A 20,468-nucleotide genomic window follows, 5' to 3' on the forward strand; every position below is an offset into this window, starting at 1 on the left:
GTAAGCTGGTACTCTTGTAACATTTTACAATGTACTCTCTGCCAAGGATGTAAAATGAGTTAATGGAAAAAACAATTTTGCTGGAAAATTGCTCTATAAATAATGTTTTATTCTACCAGCTTCTGTTTGGAATATAGTGAAAGATGAAGGAGCTGGGGGAATAAGAGGGCAAATGAGCTTTCTCAAAAAATAAAACTAGAGCCTCGCCTTATCCCATAGTTAAGTGGCTTCCTACTTACAAAAGGGTTGTTGCTAGTATCTGCTCGAGCAAGCTTGCCCTAAGAAAGGGACTAGCAAGAAAATTTTTTGCTATGAGCTGGGGATGTATCAGTTGGAAATGACAGAGGAGGAGAAAGACCTGGGTGTATTGGTTGATCACAGGATGAGCCGCCAATGTAATATGGCCATGAAAAAAGGCTAATGCAGTCCTAGGATGCATCAGGCGAAGTATTTCCAGTAAAGACAAGGAAGTGTTAGTACCGTTGTACAAGGTACTGGTGAGACCATTTCTGGAATACCGTGTGCAGTTCTGATCTCCTGTATTAAGAAAGATGAATTCAAACTGGAACAGGTGCAGAGAAGGGTTACCAGGATGATCCGAGGAATGGAAAGTCTACCTTGTGAGAGACTCAGAGGTTGGCTTGTTTAGCCTAACCAAAAGAAGGCTCAGGGGAGATGTGATTGCTTTCTATAAATACATTAGTGGGATAAATACCCTGTAGGGAGAGGAGTTATTTAAGTTAAACGCCAATGTGGGCACAAGAACAAAAGGATATAAACTAGCTATCAGTAAGTTTATGCTTGAAATTAGATGAAGGTTTCTTACCATCAGAGGAGTGAAGTTCTGGACCAGCCTTCCAAGGGGAGCAGTGAGGGCAAAAAGCCTAACTGGCTTCTAGACTGAACTGGATAAGTTTATGGAGGGGATGGTATGATGGAACTGTCTACAATGAAATGTGGCCCATCGGTGACTGCTAGCAGCAAATATCTCCAATGTCTGGTGATAGGACAGTAAATGGGGAGGGCTCTGAGTTAATACAGAGAAGTCTTTCCCAGGTGTCTGTCTGGTGGGTCTTGCCTATATGCTCAGGGTCTTAACTGATTGCCCTATTTGGGGTCAGGAAGGAATTCTCCCCCCTCCCCCCAGGTCAGATTGGCAGAGACCCCAGGAGTTTTTCACCTTCCTCTGTAGCATGGGTCACTTGCAGGTTTAAATCAGTGTAATGGTTCTGTAACTTAAAGTCTTTAAACCATGAGTTGAGGACGTCAGTATCCCAGCTGGAGGTTATGGGTCTATTACAGGAGTGAGTGGGTGAGGTTCTGTGGCCTGCAAGGTGCAGGAGGTCAGACTAGATGATCATGATGGTCCCTTCTGACCTTTAAATCTATGACTCTGTAAAGAGTGAAGCTGCTGAACAGAATCACTTTATTCTTAAGAGACGCACAGGGCCAGTACTATGCATGAGCGTGTTTACTGTGGACATCCTAGGAAATAGGCTAGTGCGATGAGAAATCCCAGTGTGTGGATAGACTGTGTTTCACCAGTTATTGAAGAGAACAGCTTTGTGGAGAAAGATTTTGTGGAGAGCAGGTAGAAACCTAGAAGTAGTGGTGGCGATGTGTTGATGAGATTCAGAGCCGGGATAGAGTGCTGCTGATGGATTGATGTTGGTTTATTTAATAGCATTGCAAATAATGCACACTATTTTTAATGGTTTATAGCACAGTCTTTATGGATTAGGTTGTGAATGGGACACACAAATATTTTTTGGTAGTAATTTTAATTGTCACTTTTGTTTCCAATAAAATGCATAACTTGTCATAAGGGAGCTTTTTCTACAGCCACAGTGAACGTAGCGTACCATAGCAATTGTCAGCCCTGGGCAGATGAAGGCTCCCTCTAGTTTAGTTGCTCGTCTCCATTACTGGCAATGCCACATGATTCATCTTGATGAAATAAAATATCCTTATTGCAACTAATGGTGAAATGTCATACCAAAGGGGAAGAAATTTTCTTGATTTCTGCTGGAACCAAGTGATTGTCCTGATAATTAAATACTCCCATATGTAATTGCATATGGGGAGAGAGTGTTAGATGCAGTCATTCTAGATCAAAAGTTAGTTAATGTAGCATGGGTTATTCCCTTTGTTATCTAGATTACTGCAGTCTTCCCCCCAGTACTTGGAACTAGGACTCTACAATAAAAAGCTTTTTCTTTTTTGGTGATAGTTTGAAGATTGTGAATTACAAAGTAGGAAACGTCAATGGCTCATTAAGTGGAGTGCAAAGCAAGTGTCACTGAACTGAGTTTTCGTCTATTTCAGCAACAGCGCACAGTGTATAGACTGACACTGGTGAAAGCTTGGAACGTGGATGAACTCAAAGCCTATGCTGAGCTGGTGTCCCTTGGTAAACCAGACTTCATCGAAGTTAAGGTGAGCTGCGTATCAGTACTTTTCCACTACATAGCTTCTATTTTTTTCCTCTCCACTTTCTGTAACACAATTCAAGATTACATGAGCACCAAGCAAATAAATGACACAGGCATGGCTCTCTCACCACAAGGAGGCGCACACCGCTGCATGGAAGGGACTCCTGTCTGGGAGTGTGCGAGCCTCTTGTACACACCAGCACAGAGGTCCCCAAACTGTGGGCACGTCCCCCTGGGAGGGCCCAGAGGAATGTCTGGGGGAGTGTGTGGCTGCTGGCCCCTCACTCTGCTACTGACCCCATGCCTGGGGCTCCGAACCTGGGGTCCCAGCTGCCGGCCCCGTGCCTGGGCTTCGCTCCTGGCCCTGCCCCAGCCTTGACCCCCTTACCCCTGTCCGCATGCCCCCCTCCTGGAGTTGCGGCCCTACTCCTGGTCCCAGCTGGGGGAGGGGGGCACGGACAGGGGTAAGGTGGGGGCACAAGGTAAAAAGTTTGGGGACTACTTCGTTAGTACAACCAGGGACAGCTACCAATGAGCCTGGTAGCAGCCCCAGTGGGCAGGGCTGGGATGGTACAGCCATGTCAGAGGAGCTGCCTGGGGTGGGTGCGGACTCCTGCGAACGGTGGCCTGACATGCTGCTGCTTTTGCCGCTGCGGTTCCTGGCCCAGTCACTAGCCATGGCCCTGCTGGTCTCGCTCGTCGTCGCTAGAGTCCTCCACCTCCATGGATATCTGCTTTATATCTGCGGATATAAATTTTGTATCCGCGCAGGGCTCCAGGCACGGTGCCACCAGGCATAGAGATGGTATGTGGGCCAGAGTGTCTCATGCTTATGTCCTTTAAGGGGACGCAGCATGCATTTTGCCTATCAATGGCAGACTCTGCACATAGGCCGAAAGAGGTGGGAAACCTTCTTGGGGCTTCTCCATTCCTCTTGTCTGCCCCTGTACATGGCCCTTAATTACAGCTGGCTGAAAATTTTTGCAATGTACAATTTCAACATAAGCTGTATAGTTCTTAGGGCATGAAAACGACTTGTGCATTGGCTTTCTCATTTAAAGGTTTTTTTTCAATGCACTTGGTACTGTACATGAAGACAGTAGCTAAGTTAGAAGACAAAAGTGGACAGTTCAATACAATAAAACACAAATAATTGGTTGGCATAGTCACCTGATAAAAATAGACTATCCGCAAACTAGGTGAATCTCCATCTATTGCAGATCCTGCAATAGCCTCCATTTCTCCACTTGAGTCATCACAGAGCTTTTACATTGAATTGTACTGTCCTGTTACTTTAATGCATAAGAACTGCAGCAGTGTGTATGTCCTTAAAAAACAAACAAACAAAAAAAGCTTAAATATGAAGCACCCTATTACTTACAGCATTTGCAGGCAGTGCCCATTCAAGATGGGATTTTTCTTTTCCTGAGAACTGAACTGATCTTATCACTGTCTGAACCAAATGGCACAGCTGTCTATGCATCAGCGGAACATTTTTAGATTTGGATGGCATTTCCGTCTCTTTAAAATGTCATGAAATTTTCTGACACTTTCCTGGAGCTGAGATTTGCTTGACACTTGATTGTTTTGTTTAAATGGACTGTAATTTATAGTCAATGAAGGACAAACACCTCCTCATGGGTTTTTCAGTGGATTTTTTATTTTTAGTGCTTTTATTTTGGGGCAGGGCTTTTTTTTTTTTAACCCTTTTCTTTCATCTTTCAGTTCTTTAAAATGGGTGTAACATTTTAAAGGGGGTAAATGTTGTGCTCCGTAGGAATAAAGCATCTCACACTAAATTTAGCATTCGGTCAACCAGTAACCTTATTTGTTCCATATAGTTTTATTTGCCAGTTTCTGCTAAACAGCAGCATTTTTGAAGTGCAGAGGGTTTGGCTCAGCGGGGAAGGCACAATAGTTTTCTCCTCTTACTGTGCTGTCTCTGTGAATGTGATTACATGGTTTCTTACTTCAAGAGTGGAACTGATTTCCCTATTATTTTTTGGCCTCCCTTTCCTCTTGGCTTCTATCGAGACAAGGTGCATCCCAACAAGGATGAGAGAGACACATTTGTGGCCACTTATACCCCAGTGAAATAATGCCAACATGGGAAGGCAGCACCTACATCTTTGTTTTAACAACAGTGGCTTCTATCGACTTAGATTATTTTCCCCATTTGTACCTGAGCTGTGGCTGTCTAGTGTGGGGTGGGGATGACAGAGACCTCAGCTGAGGTCAGCGTCCCATTGAGTTATGCTGTATGAACGTATAATAAGAGAAAACTCTCAGTGCTCCAAAGAGTGCTCGTACGATGTAAATAGGCAAGTCCAGAGGGTCAGAGAGAGGAAGTATAATTATTTTATACAGATGGGGAACTTGGCTATAGAGAAGGGAAGTGACTTGTTCACGGTGACGCCAGGAGTCTGTGGCAGGACGGGGCCTGGAATCTAGATTGTTCCAGGTCCTAATCCAGTGCTTCCACCACAAGACCATGTTTCTGCTAGTGCATGTTGCAGAGAGGCTAGCAATACGTCTGTAAATATAGGTAGCTGCAATAATTTCAGGGCCATCTTCGCCAGTCTCTGTGCCAAGTCATATGTGTGTGATCAAGTGAGTGTGCAGACTATGTAATTTTGGTAATGCTGATAAAGCAAAGTCCCATACTGCTGAACAAAATGAAAACTGTATATTTCAAACTGCTACGTGGCTTGCTGGTATTCTAGTATCGGGGTCTATACTGCGAGATGCTGAGCACTTCTGAGAGATTCTGAGTGCCTTCAACTCCCATCTTCCAGCTCATCCAGAGGGTGCTCACCTCCTCCCAAGAGTGCTGCAGGGTCATAGTGAAGAGAATGGTAGAGGAGTGATAGGCCTTTTGTGGTGAATCTGTTCGCTAGGAGTCTGAGCATGAGAAAAACAGGAGAACTCTGGGTCTTGGCGTGTGGACAAAATGAGCCTGGAAAAGGGTTCTGGGTCCTGATGAAAGCCACCATAGGCTGGATGCAGTGCCCAGTGAAATCCGAGTCTGTCCATTGACTTTAATGGGGTTTGGATAAAGCCCCAAGACTCTAGATAGGAATGTGAGTGCTTCCTATAAAATGCTGCTGCCTGAGAATCTGTAGTCCTGAAAGCAGTGACCCTGCACTAAAATGCAGGCAGTCTGTTTTGAGTTACGGAGATAGGTGATTATCTTATAGGTGATGCAGTTACTGAGCCAAACCCACTCACTGTTGCCTTGTTGCAGTCAGTGAGGTCTGCTGGGGATGCATTTGGCCCAGGAATGTAATCCAACAGTTTTGGCAACACTATGGGGATTAAGTGCAATGAGTCAAAGTTTAAACTCCTAGCAGCATGGATGTCATGTAGCACTGAGAAGGGATCAGATCCAGGGGCTCTGAATAACGCGGAGTCCATTCTTTCTTTCTGCACTTGCTGGGTACAGTTGTATGTATTACTTAGAGTTCTTAGGTGCTATTTAACTTCTTGATGTCACTCCTGCTGATAGACATAGGGGTCTGTCCTTTAGTGCAGCTATAATATTTTTGATAAAGGGACGCCCAAGAGAGGATGTACAGAGCACCTGTGATGTGGGAACTTTCCCTCAAATCTTTCCTTGATTTACAAGGTATTATTTTTAATCCTTTGGGAATGAAGTAGATTGAAGAACTCATTGGAGACCAAGAGTCATCATAGTCTTTTTTTGCCCTAGTTATTCTAGTGCAATGGGTTCAAGAAAGGAGACCAAGAAAAAAAGAAAAAAAAGGAATTAGGTCCTGTAGAGCATCTGCTACAAAATGAAGCTTCATCTCAGTGGGATTTTCCTGGTTAAATACTTGAAATAAATTATGTTCATTTTAAATGAATGTAGCTAATCCACTGTTGCTCCAGAAACACTCTTGGGGCGTAGTGGAAGGTCAAAAGATCTAGAATCTAATTCTGCTCTCATTTACACATCTTACATTGATGCAACTCTGTTAAACCCTATTCTTCTCTCACTTAAACTAGTGGAAACTAGCATTCATTTTGTTGTTGGCGACGGTTACCCTTGTGTAAAACCTGTGGGTCAGGAGAATGAGGCTTATGGAGATCAAAATTAAGAGATCCATATAACAAAAACACAATTACTGCATATTTTAATGCCATAATAGGACTGTCACACTTTAATTCAAAAGTGATTTGTGTATTTAATCTATGGAACATGCAGTTTGGCTTTTTATCGATGACATACCTTATCAGATTTTTGCCTAGGAAGCCACCAGTTTATATTAATAAACACACAGTATCTTGCAGTTTTTTTCAAATCAAGTGCATTCATAGATTCATAGCATTTAAAGCCAGAAGGGCACATTAGATCATCTAGTCAGATGTTCTGTATGTCACAGGCTGTTAAATTTCAACAGGTTTAACCCTATATTGAGCTCAACAACTTATTAGAGAAGCCTGTGTGAAATTTGATAAAAGGTTTAGTGTTTGGATCCTTAATAATTCATTCCAAAAATATGGAAAACATAGTGCATATGCAGTAGATTAATTTATTTAAAAATGCACTGGCGGTGCTACCGGGATGAAGGCCAGATAAGCACGCAGAAAACAAATACACCTCTAAATGGCGTGGTTTACACAGCAAATCTGTTACACTAACATTCCTAATTGTATCTGTGCCCTTGTGTGCACTTACTCCAAACCTCTCTCTGCAAACTGACAGTAGCTTTCAGACAACATGTGTGGGAGCGTTCATGCGTACATAGCCTCTTGCAGCTCTGACCCTGATTTTGCAGACCCTTACCAGTCAGTGCAGTAAAGCTGGTGATTGTGTTTGCGTGGCCCTTTGTATGTCATTGCTAAACAGACACGAACCTACCCAGGAACAGTACACCTGGGGAGCAGGCTGGCACTACTAAAGAAAGGCCCAATTGTGCAGCCCTGAGAACACTTGATTTTGGTAGGCTCACGTAATAGGAAAGCCTCTAGGATCAGGCCCATAATTGATCCTCTTCCTTTGTCCTCTTTGTATTTGACCAATTTCTTTCACTTAAAATAAAAGATTGTGCCAGATTCCCAGTTACCCAAGGGCTATTTTACACCATACTGCTACTTCAAGGAAGAGCTCTGGCAGGGTAAAGGGGCCTTAAGTATAAATGAGACTCAGGCCCAGTATGTATAATTTCCAAAAGCCTTTGTCAGATCAGTCTTTTGACCACTGCTGCTGCATTTGTCTAGCTATATCCTACATCACTGCTTCCAGCTCAGCACTTCGGGGGTTCTGGGCTAGTGTATAAGGGATGGTGGATCCGGTGTCAGTCAGAAGGAGGAAGGGCTTTCTGGAACTGGTATCTGAGGCTTTGCTATCAAATTAAAATGACCAGTTAATAGGCTGACTGGGTAGGGCCACACGGAAGCATCTCCCCCATTCTGCTTACCCGTGTCATATTAAATGTTAAAGATTAGGTAAGTGTTTAAAACAGAGGAAAATTAATACTTCTTTAATGAGCTTTTACTTGCAAGACGTGAAAGCTGATTGCCTTCACCTGTCAAAAAGCTATCCAGAGTCCTGGGTAGTGTTCCATTCTGCATTTAGATGGAGAGAAGATGAAGTTAAAAATCACGTGTCCTAGTGAGCGCTATAAAACAAAAACAACTGATGTATAATTTTCATGCTTGAGAAACGCTGACCTGTGCCATTATCTACAGAACTCTAGGTTAAATGAGTCATAGCTTGACAGAGAGAAAGGGATGTGCCAAAACTGCACGCGGCATGGTGTGATTTTCAGAGAGGGTGAGCTCCCACTGAAGGCCCAGCCCCTTTCAATACCAGGCCAAGTAAAATTTTGTATTGGAAAAATATACAGCCAGCACTTTTTGCTATTCCTTTTTCAGGATAAGGCCCCAGAGTGGTAAATGCATACATATGTGCTTAACTCGATTTGTATCAGACATCCCACTGAAGTCAAGTCACTTATTCAAGAGCTTCAAGTTAAACACATGTGAACATTTTAGCAGGAGGTTGTATTTTTAAAAACAAATCTTGAATTCTAGATGCACTCTGTCAGGTAGTTTGGGCTGAAAATTTAGTCATTTAACAAAATCTAGCATCAATACACGTTTTCATGATGTGAGAGAGAGAAAAATTAAAGCAGGTTACTTTTTTGTTTTGATTTAATCATTCCCCACATTCTTTTTGCAGCCCAAACATTGCGGCATTGTGTTGGTGTATCAGTGTGTGAAAATAACCAGAAGCCAATCTGAAAGACTCGTCTATTTTAATTGTCTAAGCCAAGAGTAATGTATAAAGTAAATAGCAGGTATAAACCATGAAAACTGATGTAGATATCTGAAAGTATTTGTTATCATTAAAAGTATTATTATGGCACAATGTAAGGTGATCGCCAAATCTGGACCATGATTTTTATACACTGTCACCACCTAATGCTAATAGAGTAAATAATAACACTTACATAATACTTTCCATCTGTGGATCTGAATGCTTTGTAAAGGTGGATAAGTATCATTATCCCTATTTTACTGATGGGAAAACTGAGGCATAGAGCGGGAGATTAGCATTAGGATAGACAGCAAATCAGTATCTGAGCTGGTGATCAGTTGTCCTGACAGCTAATCCAGTGCTCTATGGGCAGGTGTTTGTACAAACAAACCAGATTTGGAACATGATATCCTTTAAAACTTGATATTGTTTTTTTCTTTAAATATCTATGCAGTCCATTTCTAAATGTTAGAGTACAACCCACGTTCATGGAAATAGCCTTTATATTGTGGTTGCACTTCATGACTAAACAGTTGAATTATTGGGATGTCAGATATAATTGATGCAAATAAACTGATGTCCAATCAGCTTGAGCGTGGATATAAAAAAACACATTTCAGTGAGGAGTAGCTGTGTATTATAGCTTTAGACAATATTGAAATCCCAATAATATGCATTTTTATTGCAGAGTATTTGATCCATCAACGGGCAGTTTAAGGTAGTTACATTTGCCTTGGGTCAAGATTGGCCCAATTTCTGAGCAGTAATCCAGTCTCTCTAATAGTAGGTCAGCCACATTTTGATGGCAGCACTTTATTCTTTTGTCATTTCACACAGTACTCTGTTTAATGAATTTATAATCAGTGGTTTAGTAGATAAGAGAGTTCTCTTGTTCATAATAATTAAATTGGAAGGCCTGCAGTTTATTTTAGAAAAGAAGCAAAGCTCTCTCATTTTTAGTTCACAGGTAATCTTCCTCCACAGCCATTTGGATTAGAATGATTCATGATTGTTCAGGTCCTTGGAAAGGATCCAAATCTCAAAAGAAGAAACTCTCTCGTGACTGAGTGAGCACCAGACAGCACTCCTTTTTGTGTTTCTCATTCACTGTAATTACAACCAACCTAGCACAAGACATGGTATAAAATCAGTGGTGAAAATTCAGCTCCATTACACCAGTGTGTAAATCCACAGTGAGTTCAGTGGAGTTACTCTGGATTTACATGCGCAGAACCAAAAGCACAAATTGGCCCGAGTATTTAAGACACTTTTGAAGAGGTTTGGATTTCAAGGTATTTGTCTGAAAGCTGTTACTATAATTAGCATGCTGAAAACATGCATATTAAAGACTAATTAAGAGAGTGTCATTGATGTTTCCACTACAGAGAAGTTTATATATAAGCTATTGTGTATAATAGAACTGTTTCCTTTTCAATGGTTGGCTTCTAAGTAATCGCTATTTTCAGGTATTGCTGAAAAATATAACAAGACTGCCCTAATCAACCATGTATGTTTTAGAGGCATTGTTGGCACTGTTAATTAGCTCAAGTTTTAAGAAGTTGAAAGCTGATGTGCTTTTGTACAGTGTGTTGCTAAGATGATTTTCACTCGTGTGTGTGTGTGTGTGTGTGTGTGTGTGTGTGTGTGTGTGAGAGAGAGAATTAATCAGCCGTCCAAGTACTTGGTAATTCCATTTGCCACTGCGTTCTCTTTGCTTGTAAATGATATCTTTGAAGTTTATTAAAGGAATGAGTCATGTTGTAGCTTCCTAGGAGTTTTTCCCCCTCTGTAATCATACATTTTTCATGCTGCTCAAATCATAATCTGCATAATGAATGAGGGGAAAATATTGCTCTACAAAGCTGTCTCTGTACAGCTGAGCCTTTGAGATATATATTACGTTATTTGGGTGTCTGGTTGCTTTTATATAGGCATGTTTAAAATCTCTTCAAACTTCCAGTGCAGGGTTAAATTAATGTACTTTCCTGTTCAGTACTCCCTCTACGTCTCTTGTGTCTTGCACAGTGCATCTGTTACCTCACTGGTACTGAGCTACAGGACGCCGCTTTAATATCTTTCACTTGGGTAGATTAACAGAGGCAGTCCACCATAGATTAAAAATGTGAAAAACAATTGCTTCTAAAACTAGTATGGTTTCTAATTAATGCAATTCCATTTCTTCTTAAGGATGTTTCCACTATCCTAAGAGTCTCTCCTGCTTGTATGTTTCACTTGCCCCCGTTTCAAGCCTTTGCAATGTAAGGACTTGGCCCTGTTTTTAGTGCTCAGCACCTTCAACTTCAGTACCTAGATTTTAAACTCTTTGGGTACATCTACACTACCCGCCGGATCAGCGGGTAGTGATCGATCTATTGGGGATCGATTTATCGCAGCTAGTGTAGACGCGATAAATTGATCCCCGATCGCTCTGCCGTCGACTCCTGTACTCCACCGTGGCGAGAGGCGGAAGCGGAGTCGACGGGGGAGCGGCGGCCGTCGACCCCACGCCATGAGGGCGCAAGGTAAGTCGACTTAAGATACGTCGACTTCAGCTACGCTATTCTCGTAGCTGAAGTTGCGTATCTTAGGTCGATTTCCCCCAGGCCTTTGAGGCAGTGACTGTCTTTTTGTTCAGCTCCTGGTCTATGAGTGTGCTTCAGAGGTGCTACAGCAATGCACACAAAACCGCTGGAGGTTTGAAAGAACAGGTTAGACAAACACCTGTCAGGAATAGTCTACTTATTACGTAGCTCTGCCTTGAGTGCAGGAGACTAGACTAGATGCCCTGTTTAGGTCCCTTCCGATCCTACACGTCTATGATTCTATAATAAACATTAACAACACCTGCAGGATTGGGTCTTGAGAATGTAATGCTGGAAAGGATCAGGGCTCCATAAACATTTGGTGGAGATGCAAATGCTGATTAAAAGAAACCCAAGTTTCTTCCCATTGGAAAACATAAGTTTCAAAACATAATCCTCGATAGAATTGCATGTGCTCTGTTTTTAAAGGCACATATCTGATAGCATTTTGGGACCAAATAAAACATCCCCAATCATGTAGCAAAGATAATAAAATGGCCAGTGGGAATGTGGGGACAAAGCGGCCAACTTTTATCAGAGTTTTCAGCATTTGCTAAATGTTAATTTGCTAAAAGATAGTGATGTCAGAATAATCTCAGCAGTGTATCCTGCTACAGTAAGTTCTTACGAAAGATTGGTATGTGTATGTGTTTGTGCACACGTGTGTATAATGTATGGTACAGATTCAGCACTGAGAAATATAACATAGTACAGTCTTTATGTCAAGGGGAATCAGCCCATCTCAGTCCACCTGCAAGTAATTAACTGCCTAGGTGGCTGATTGACAGCTAGTTGGCTAATAAGCACCTGGACTGGACCTAAAGACTACCAGAGCTCAATTAGGGGAGAAAGCTCCTAGAGAGAGGCAAGAGGGCACCTCACGCTCTCATTGGCCGTTTTATCGTCTTTGCTACTTGATTGGGGATGTTTTATTTGGTCACAAAATCCCATGTAGTCACAGGAGGCCCAATCTGCAGGAAGCTGCATGTTGCTAGGAGAAGAGCTGTAGTCAACAGGAAGGAAGGCCTTGCAGAGGTCCAGGCTCCAGGAAAGGAATCCAGTTGAGAATGCCTCGTGGATAAAGGACCTGGCCTTGAGGACAGTTAGACTCAAGTGGGACTCAAGTGCTAAGACATGTGGTTGAAGGTCTCTTCCTTGTGTGTTCTGTTGAACTTTTCATTAATAAATGAGACCTTAAAAGGGTGGTGGTGTTTGATGCATAAAAGCCTGATAGAGCTTATTAATGACCCAAATGGGGAAATTAAGGCAGGGCATACCCACAGAGATGCACTTGGCCATAAGGGGTGTGCATGGATGGCACAGAGCCGTAACATGATGTAATTAGCTGAATTCACAGCAGATGCTTGAGTGAATACACCTCAGGGATGGCCTTGTGGATTTTTAAGTATCCAAAAGCTGTGTAAGTAAATCAGATGGCATGTGGGTCAACAGAGCAATTTAATGCGTCTCCTATGCCATGTCCTTCATTTTGTGTACTAGCAAGGGGAGTTTGTAAGAGTTTCCATGCTGGTCCCTATTGGTATTAACGTCCATAAGAAATGCATGGTGTTCAAACACTTATTTCCTTTCTAATATTTAAGTAGAGCAGGGCAATGTGATTCCCCCCCCCCCCAATTCATTTTGTACATTTAAAGCCCAGTCCTGTAAGGTGCCAGGTGTCTGCTGAACAATGCTGAGCATTCTTGATTCCACTGCCTTCACTGGGAATTGAGGGGAGGGATTCTCCCATTGGCATAGGTATTTGACCTCCCCGAGACACGGTAGCTGGGTCAATGGGAAAATTCTCCTGTTAACCTAGTGCTGTTGACACCGGGGCTTCGGTCAGTTTAACTGCATCGCTGAGGGGGTTGGATTTTTCACACCCTTGAGCGATGTAGTTATACTGACTTAGTTTCCTAGTGTAGACCAGGCCTTAGAAGGGAGGAAAGTGCCATGTTCAGGACCCTACATTTATGAAAAATAGATTTGGCTTCCCCCAAACATTCAAATGGCACACACAAACTAACAGCCTGCAACATTTCAGTGTAGATAATGCTGCAGGTTTTGAGTTGTAGAACTACAAAATAGCCTCTGAAACTAGGAACTTGTTTCTTTTGCATGTCTGAAAAAGCCAAGCAGATCTTCTTTACCTTGTTTAAAAATCTACCTGTCATCTGGCAGAGGCCTTATGTTCCTGCTTTCATCTTGGAGCCAATATTTGTCCGAGTTACACAGTCATGAAAATACAGCTAGGTACAGTAACGGAAAAACTGGCATACTTTTCTTTAAGCCATGCTAGTTGTTACAACAGGAGTCTTTGTCACTTTTGTTATTATGAGTTCATATTACTGAGCAATTCAGATTTTTTTTCCTCTCAGGGATGTTGAGAAATAGAGGTCAGAGGAGATGGGAGTGAGAGGGAGAAACAGAGGGAAGGTCTTTCTGAAGTGAAGCAAAGGAAACCAGGGTTGTCACTAGGAAGGAAGGAGGTGTTGGAAGGAAGGAAGGGGCCACTGGTTAGGATGCTGGCCTGGGATATGGGATACCAGAGTTCCATTTCTGGTTTCCAACAGGCTTCCTATGTAACCTTGTGGAAATCACTTCATCTCTTTGTGCTTCAGTTCCCCATCTGTACAGTGGGGTAAGAGCACCGCTCCACCTCCCAAATAGAGCTCCTTGGACTTTGACGGAGTTATTTGTGATTTACGTCATGGTAAGTGAGGCGAGAACTGGACCCAGTGAGGCGAGAACTGGACCCAGTGAGTTGAAGCTTTTGCTCTAAAATTCAGGTCTTTCATTGTTGTGCATTCACACATAGCACCTGCCTTCTGAGGGCAGTCCAAGTTCACTATGCAAGATTCCTCTGCTTTATAACTGCTCCTTGTCCCCCTTACAACAGAGCAGTTTTGCTCTCAAAGCTTTCCCAAGAGTCACACTTCATGCACTTGCACAGAGGATTAGGAAACATTTGCACGCCTGCAATATGATGATTTTTATTTTCCCTTGAAGAGAGAATGGGAGTGTGCATGCTTGAGGCTTGGGTGGGCCATCCATTTTCTTACCTTCGTCAACCCCTCCAGAAGAATATCTAATGGGTTTGTTGCTGGTCCTCATGTTGGCATTCTGCGTGTGTATTTTACAGTAATTTCCTACTGTCTGTTTTATGCAGGCAAATTCTTTTAGAATAGCAGTGGCAAGAAATTAAAATGGCCAGTAGTGAGTTATTTGAGATCTTGGGCTGCTTGTGGAAGTAAAATAAAGTGCTTTACTAACAGTGGACTAGTTGACCTGTTGCAGCAGAAATGCAGTCTGTGCTGGCATATAGCTAAGTCTGCCATTTGCAGCAGCCCCACAAGATGGCTTCTAGTTCACATGATGTAGAGATTTTTGTGTTTAAGGCAGGCTGTGGTTTCCCAAACTTGCATATTCTGAACCACATTTTAATAATAATGAGTGTCTCCTGCACATCCCATTCATAACTGTGTGGCCTATCTCCCCTTTTCTTATTTATGATCTCCTTCTACTTCTGGCAACTACAGTTGTGTATCCTGAAAAGTAATAGTAGCAAGTTAGTGGGTGTATTTTCAATGGTCTCTTAAATAAATTTAGAAGCTGCAAATGAGAGCCAGTTAGTTCTCTAGGGCAATGGCTCTCAGCCTTTCCAGACTACTGTACCCCTTTTAGGTGTCTGGTTTGTCTTGAGTACTCCCAAATTTCACCTCACTTAAAAACTACCTGCTTACAAAATTAGAAGTGTCACAGCACACTATTACTGAAAAAGTGCTTACTCTCTCATTTTTGCCATATAATTATAAAATAAATCCTTTGGAATATAAACATTTTACTTAGATTTCATTGTATAGTATAGAGTAGTATAAACAAGTCATTGTCTGTATGAAATTTTACAGTGGACTGACTTCGCTGGTGCTTTTTATATAGCCTGCTGTAAAAGTAGGCAAATACCTAGATGAGTTGATGTACCCCCTGGAATACCTAACAAAATTTAATACGTGTACCCCTGGTTGAGATCCACTGCTCTAGGGAGCAGAATTTAAGAACCACTGTGGTAGAGAATTAATTTTTGAGGGGATGGAAGGAATTAGTCTTCTGTAACTTTTTACATTTTGTTAGGCTGCTGTACATACAGTAATACTTTGTACTGCGATAGTACCTTCCTTCCGAAGATCTCAAAGCTGTCTATGAACATTAAAGGTGTGGTTTTCAAAAGCGCCTAAATGGCATAGGAGCACAAGCCATATCGACTTTTGCTATGTTGCTGCTGCTGTTTTTTTCACACCCTAACGCATTAAAGTGTGTGAGTTGGAAGGGGTGGATTAGACCCTGTTTTACAGAAGGGGAAATTGAGGCGTGGATTGCCGAAAGTGGTGGGGAGAGAGCCTTCAGCAGAGGTGAGATTATTTCCTTATTCTCTTCCTAGGTTCTTGCTGCAAGACCATCCTTCCCCATCCAACACACACTTTGGCTGATAATATGGGTGTAAATTGTCAAAAACGAGCTCGCAGAGTATATTGAAGTGTGAATTGTACATGTGCGTGTGTAAATGCTGCCTTAAATTTGTAGCCATCTTTAAAAGGTATTTAGTAATTACTTCAATGTGTTTCGACAGGGAGTGACGTACTGCGGTGAAAGCTCGGCCAGCAACTTAACCATGGCCAATGTCCCCTGGCACGAAGAGGTGGTGCATTTCGTCCGGGAGTTGGCTGACCTGATTCCAGACTATGACATCGCGTGTGAACATGAACACTCAAACTGCCTCCTGATAGCTCACAAAAAGGTATTGCGTCTTTTTCCTGGTGTGTGAAAACAGACACGGCATAGAAAGATTTGACTCCTCACTTCCTAAAAGCTGTGAGCTTAGAGTGACCAGATGTCCCGATATTCTGGACTTTGTCTTATATAGGCCCCTATGACCCTCCACCCCCATCCCGATTTTTCTAAGTCTAAGCAATTGCTCTAGTTCAGCAGGTTTTTCCTCTCTAGGTTTGAAAGATTAGCTTTTTTTAAAATCCCTTAACGCATTTATCCCATGGAGCTCTGGGGATTAGTTTATAAGACTGTTATGGGTTCAGTGACTGTCCTGTTACAACCTGCAGTACTGTCCTTGATGACACAAGCAAGATCTTGAAAATATCAAACAGTCTTTTGGCTCTCAAAGAAAATGAACGTATCTATCTTGCTGTCTTTGCTTTGTATTTTTTGGCAGCAGGAACAAACTAAATGGGGATGGGTTGATTGTTCTACTTCCCGCCCCTATTTCTTCCTTAATAATGTTCAGCAATGAGTGTCCCCATGCAGATTAGACATTGAAGGGGCACCAGAGCTTAGAGGAGTTTGGGTGTTTTTTTTGAATCATTAGAATTCCTGTCAAAGCTGTAGACATCTTTATTCCTGTTACTCCGAGTTGGAGGAGCATTGGGGACTGCGTTCCTTCTCTGAGATAAACAATTTCTGCACAAGACAAATTGATATGTGGGTGTTAAGCATGGAAAAATTTCCTCTCAGAGCAACTTGATGTGTCTGGTTTGCAGTATCTGAGAGATCTCTGCAACTGTATTTCTAGAAAACAGATCTTAAAGGACAAACAATAAAGCAGCTCTGTCATAATTTCATACATTCTCTATCCATATAAATGATAGATAAACAACTCTGAAACTACTACTGCTGTCATAACAGCGACACCAGCCCAGTGGTTCTGTCAGGCACTAAAATATTTTGTAGGCAAAGCATGTTTCAGTGGCGCATATATGTATGTGTATATATAATATATTTTTCTTATAAATGCCATCAAAGTAATTTGAAATGCATGTGAAATGCCAAAAGGATGGTTAATTTTTATGGGTGTGGGGTACGGAAAATATTGTACTGTTTGGCGATCTAATGTACAGAAAAACATTTAAAAATGAAAAACAAAGGACTGTCTAGGGAGCTGATGAAATTACTACTTATTATCTTGGTATTAGATTATGCTGTGTGTCTGTCTGTCTGTGTGGTATTCACCTGTTACCTCTGATCATTTACTTCAATTGTGAACTCCTTTTGGGGCCGTTCTCTTGTCTCCTGCGTGTACTGTGCCTACCACAGTGGGCTCTGGGCACTACAACACACACACAATAACAAATTAGTCTATTTGGTTAAAATCCCGACTTGCAGAAAATCAGAAGTTATTTTTAATTGGTGTTTGCAACAAATTATAGTGGCTGAAAATTTCCAGTAGGAAATTTCAGAAGGTGCCAAATTCACATTTTTTTAAAAAAAGGGGGGTGTGCAGTAGGATTAAAAAAATCTGACATGCTACTTTCTTGGCCTGTGTCCTCATAATATTTCCTTATTTTTCAATTCAAATCTTGTGTGGTGGAACTGGTAGCTGTGCCAGAGTGCATTCACAATGGAAAAGTCTCTTCCATAGCAAGGTCTATGGCCTAAGGAAAGGAAACAAATTTTTGCCTAGGTCATCGAAACATAATCTAAGTAACATCATTATTAACAGTAACAAGAATAGATGGATACTAACCTGTGAGGAATTCTACAACTACTTTGCTTTCCAAATTCATGACGAGAGGGTGTCTCTCTTCTTGGAATTCTCTTGGAAGCAATCATTACCCAGGGTCTAAAATAACTAATAAAAAGGAAATTTATTTCTACTCCTTTTTAATTCTGGATTTCAAGCTCCAGTAGAGAATAAAACTTATCAGTATTTTACTTGTGGAAAACCAGAGCTATGGGAGCCATTAGGCTGCATAAAAGGAACCTTTAAAATAAAATAAAAATGAGTGGAGAAAAAAGGATAGTAAAAATAATTAAGAAATTTCATTTGCTTCATTCTGTTTTGCAAAATCTAGCTGTTTTATTAAGTTCAAATTAAAAAAAACAACCACCCTTCATTGAAATGCCTGCATGTTCAAGAGAATTTAAAAATGGCAGAGAGAGAGTGCGCAGTTTAATATCTGTTTTGTCTTAAATTAGGGGCATTGACTACAATTGCTTTAAATATGAATAATCACTTAAGCACTTTTGAAAAGTCCCATTGTCAAAAGGACTTAGGCATTTGGGTGGTTGACTCATTGATAGTGGATGTGATTTCGGGACCTAAGTCCTTTTTGAAAATGGGACTTAGTCACATTTGAAAATTTTACCTCTTCGGGCCCAATGCAATTCCCATGGAAGCCAGCTGAAAGGCTCCCATTTATTACAGTGGAAGTTGGATCTGGCTTTCAGTGTTGCATTAGCCACTATGATTAAAAAAACTTGGTTAATAGATCTGTATTAACCTGTAGATCAAGAAGCTGATACTTGTACTATTTTGAGGTTGGCTTGATACTAACTGCTGTAGAGTAGCCATTGCTAGCGAGTGCCATTGTGTTCAATGAAGGTAGATAGCCCTATAGTAGCCAAGGGGATTACTACTACTGTTGCTATTTATTCCTTGCTTGTATTGCCCAGTGTGTGCCACTTTCAGAAGATGTCAGTCCCACTTGTCTTTTCTGTGTTCTCCCAGCTGTGTCTTTTGCAGCACCCTCTTTTCTTAAACTGATGACTTCCATCTCCCCTTGCTAGGTGCCCAGAATATTCCAGCTCCCTCCCATTTGATTATATTTTCCCAGCATAGCTGTTATAGTCTCCAGTAATTGCATTTGCTTTGTGGCAAATCCTATGAACACTCAAGTACAAAAATCTAATTTATTACAGTGCTTTTGAATTAATTGGTGGAGATATCAAGACAGCGGCAACTTTATAATTTAACAATTAATTCTAATAACCTTTCCAGAGAGAGAACTTAGGCAGCTGGTTTTCCTTGTGTTGTAACAATAAATGGTATCCTTGAGACAATCAGAGTGAGTGACTAATAAGGGAGAAAATCTGCTGCAGATGCCTCGCAGCAAGTATCTTTTTGAATGAAAGTTACAATCGCAGTAATTTCTGGAATAAAAACGTCTGCTTCTCTTTTGTTGCTGTTGTTGGATTTGTTTTACCCTGGTGTTTGCCATGTATTCCATTGTGTTGAAACCCTTGCTTGCTAATTACATTCTATTATACTGATTTTAAATAACCTACCTTGTTTTTGTGATGGGTTTGTTTTCCATCAGTGCTGTCTCTTTGGCTTTACATTCCTCGGTTTCTCATTAGTGCTATTTGTATTATGTGCTACCTTTCTTGCTTTCTACTTCTGTTGCTGTTCATTTTTGATCAGCTCAAAGCAGATCCATAACACTGAAGGATTATTTTTAAGAATTTAAGTATATTGTGAGCTTCTTCCTTTTTGGTGTAGTGATGAGTATCCCCACCTGTCATATGGAGTACCTGGGTTTTTTCCCCATGCCAGGAGACTGCATTTTGAGGTGGCCAGTTGGGCAAGGCATTGGGCTACTACTGTATTATGTTGTGCATGCGTGGGTTTGAATCCCACCTTCATCAGTCTTTAGGAGGTTTCAGTAGTGTAGTTGCCTATCATGTGGAAGGTCCCCAGTTCGAAACAGGATAGAAACAATCAAAGTTCGGGGTAAATAGGTAAAATCCAAAGTCCTGTGTTATACAGAAGGTCAGACAAGATAATTGAATGGTCCCTTCTAATCTTAAAATCTGTGAATTGACAGACCTTGTATAGGTGGATCTGAATCCAAACGGTGGAGCCAGAGATCCCAAAACTTTGGGGATGTTTGGCTCTGTATGGGACGGTTATAGCTCAAACCCTCTCCTAGTACCTCTTGTATTCTACATTGTCTGCAGGTTTCAGCACTGGATTTTGTGGGCTGCAGTGCTTTAGAATCAGTGTTTCCCAGTGGGGTGGGTCCTGACCCCTCAGAGGGTGGCGGATTGGGTCTACATGGGTCTGTGTAAGCTTCAAAGCTTGTCTCATTCATCAACAGAAGCTGATCCAATAAAAGATATTACCTCACTCACCTTGTTTCTCAGAAAGATCCAGAGCATTTTATTTCCTTCCTGTCCCTAACAGTCCCACACTTTGCAGGTCAATTTTTGGGTATAAGCATTCTCTGTCCTCCTAGAACCTGGGATCCAAAATCTGGACTGCATTCTCTTCTTGTTTATGCTAGTTTGATGTCAGTGTCATTGTACCGACGACAGTAGAGTTGCATTGTGAGAGGAGAATTGAGCCTACGCTGCCATAAATTTGAACCAGATATAAAACATCCCTGTGTTTACAGCAAGCAGGGA

At 41.6% G+C, this 20,468-nt stretch overlaps 1 protein-coding gene across 1 annotated transcript in view; it reads left to right on the forward strand.

The window, feature by feature from the left end:
* The window catches only part of LOC135890899 (S-adenosyl-L-methionine-dependent tRNA 4-demethylwyosine synthase TYW1-like), a 123,065-nt gene that overhangs the window by 92,377 nt on the left and 10,220 nt on the right, over positions 1-20,468 (forward strand). Inside the window, exons 14-15 of the mRNA XM_065418373.1 lie at positions 2,326-2,436; positions 15,904-16,071. Of these exons, the coding sequence (XP_065274445.1) occupies positions 2,326-2,436; positions 15,904-16,071 (279 nt within the window). The remainder of the gene's footprint in view (positions 1-2,325; positions 2,437-15,903; positions 16,072-20,468) is intronic.

This window comes from Emys orbicularis, chromosome 17 (genome assembly GCF_028017835.1).
Source record: "Emys orbicularis isolate rEmyOrb1 chromosome 17, rEmyOrb1.hap1, whole genome shotgun sequence".
Lineage (NCBI taxonomy): Eukaryota > Metazoa > Chordata > Testudines > Emydidae > Emys > Emys orbicularis.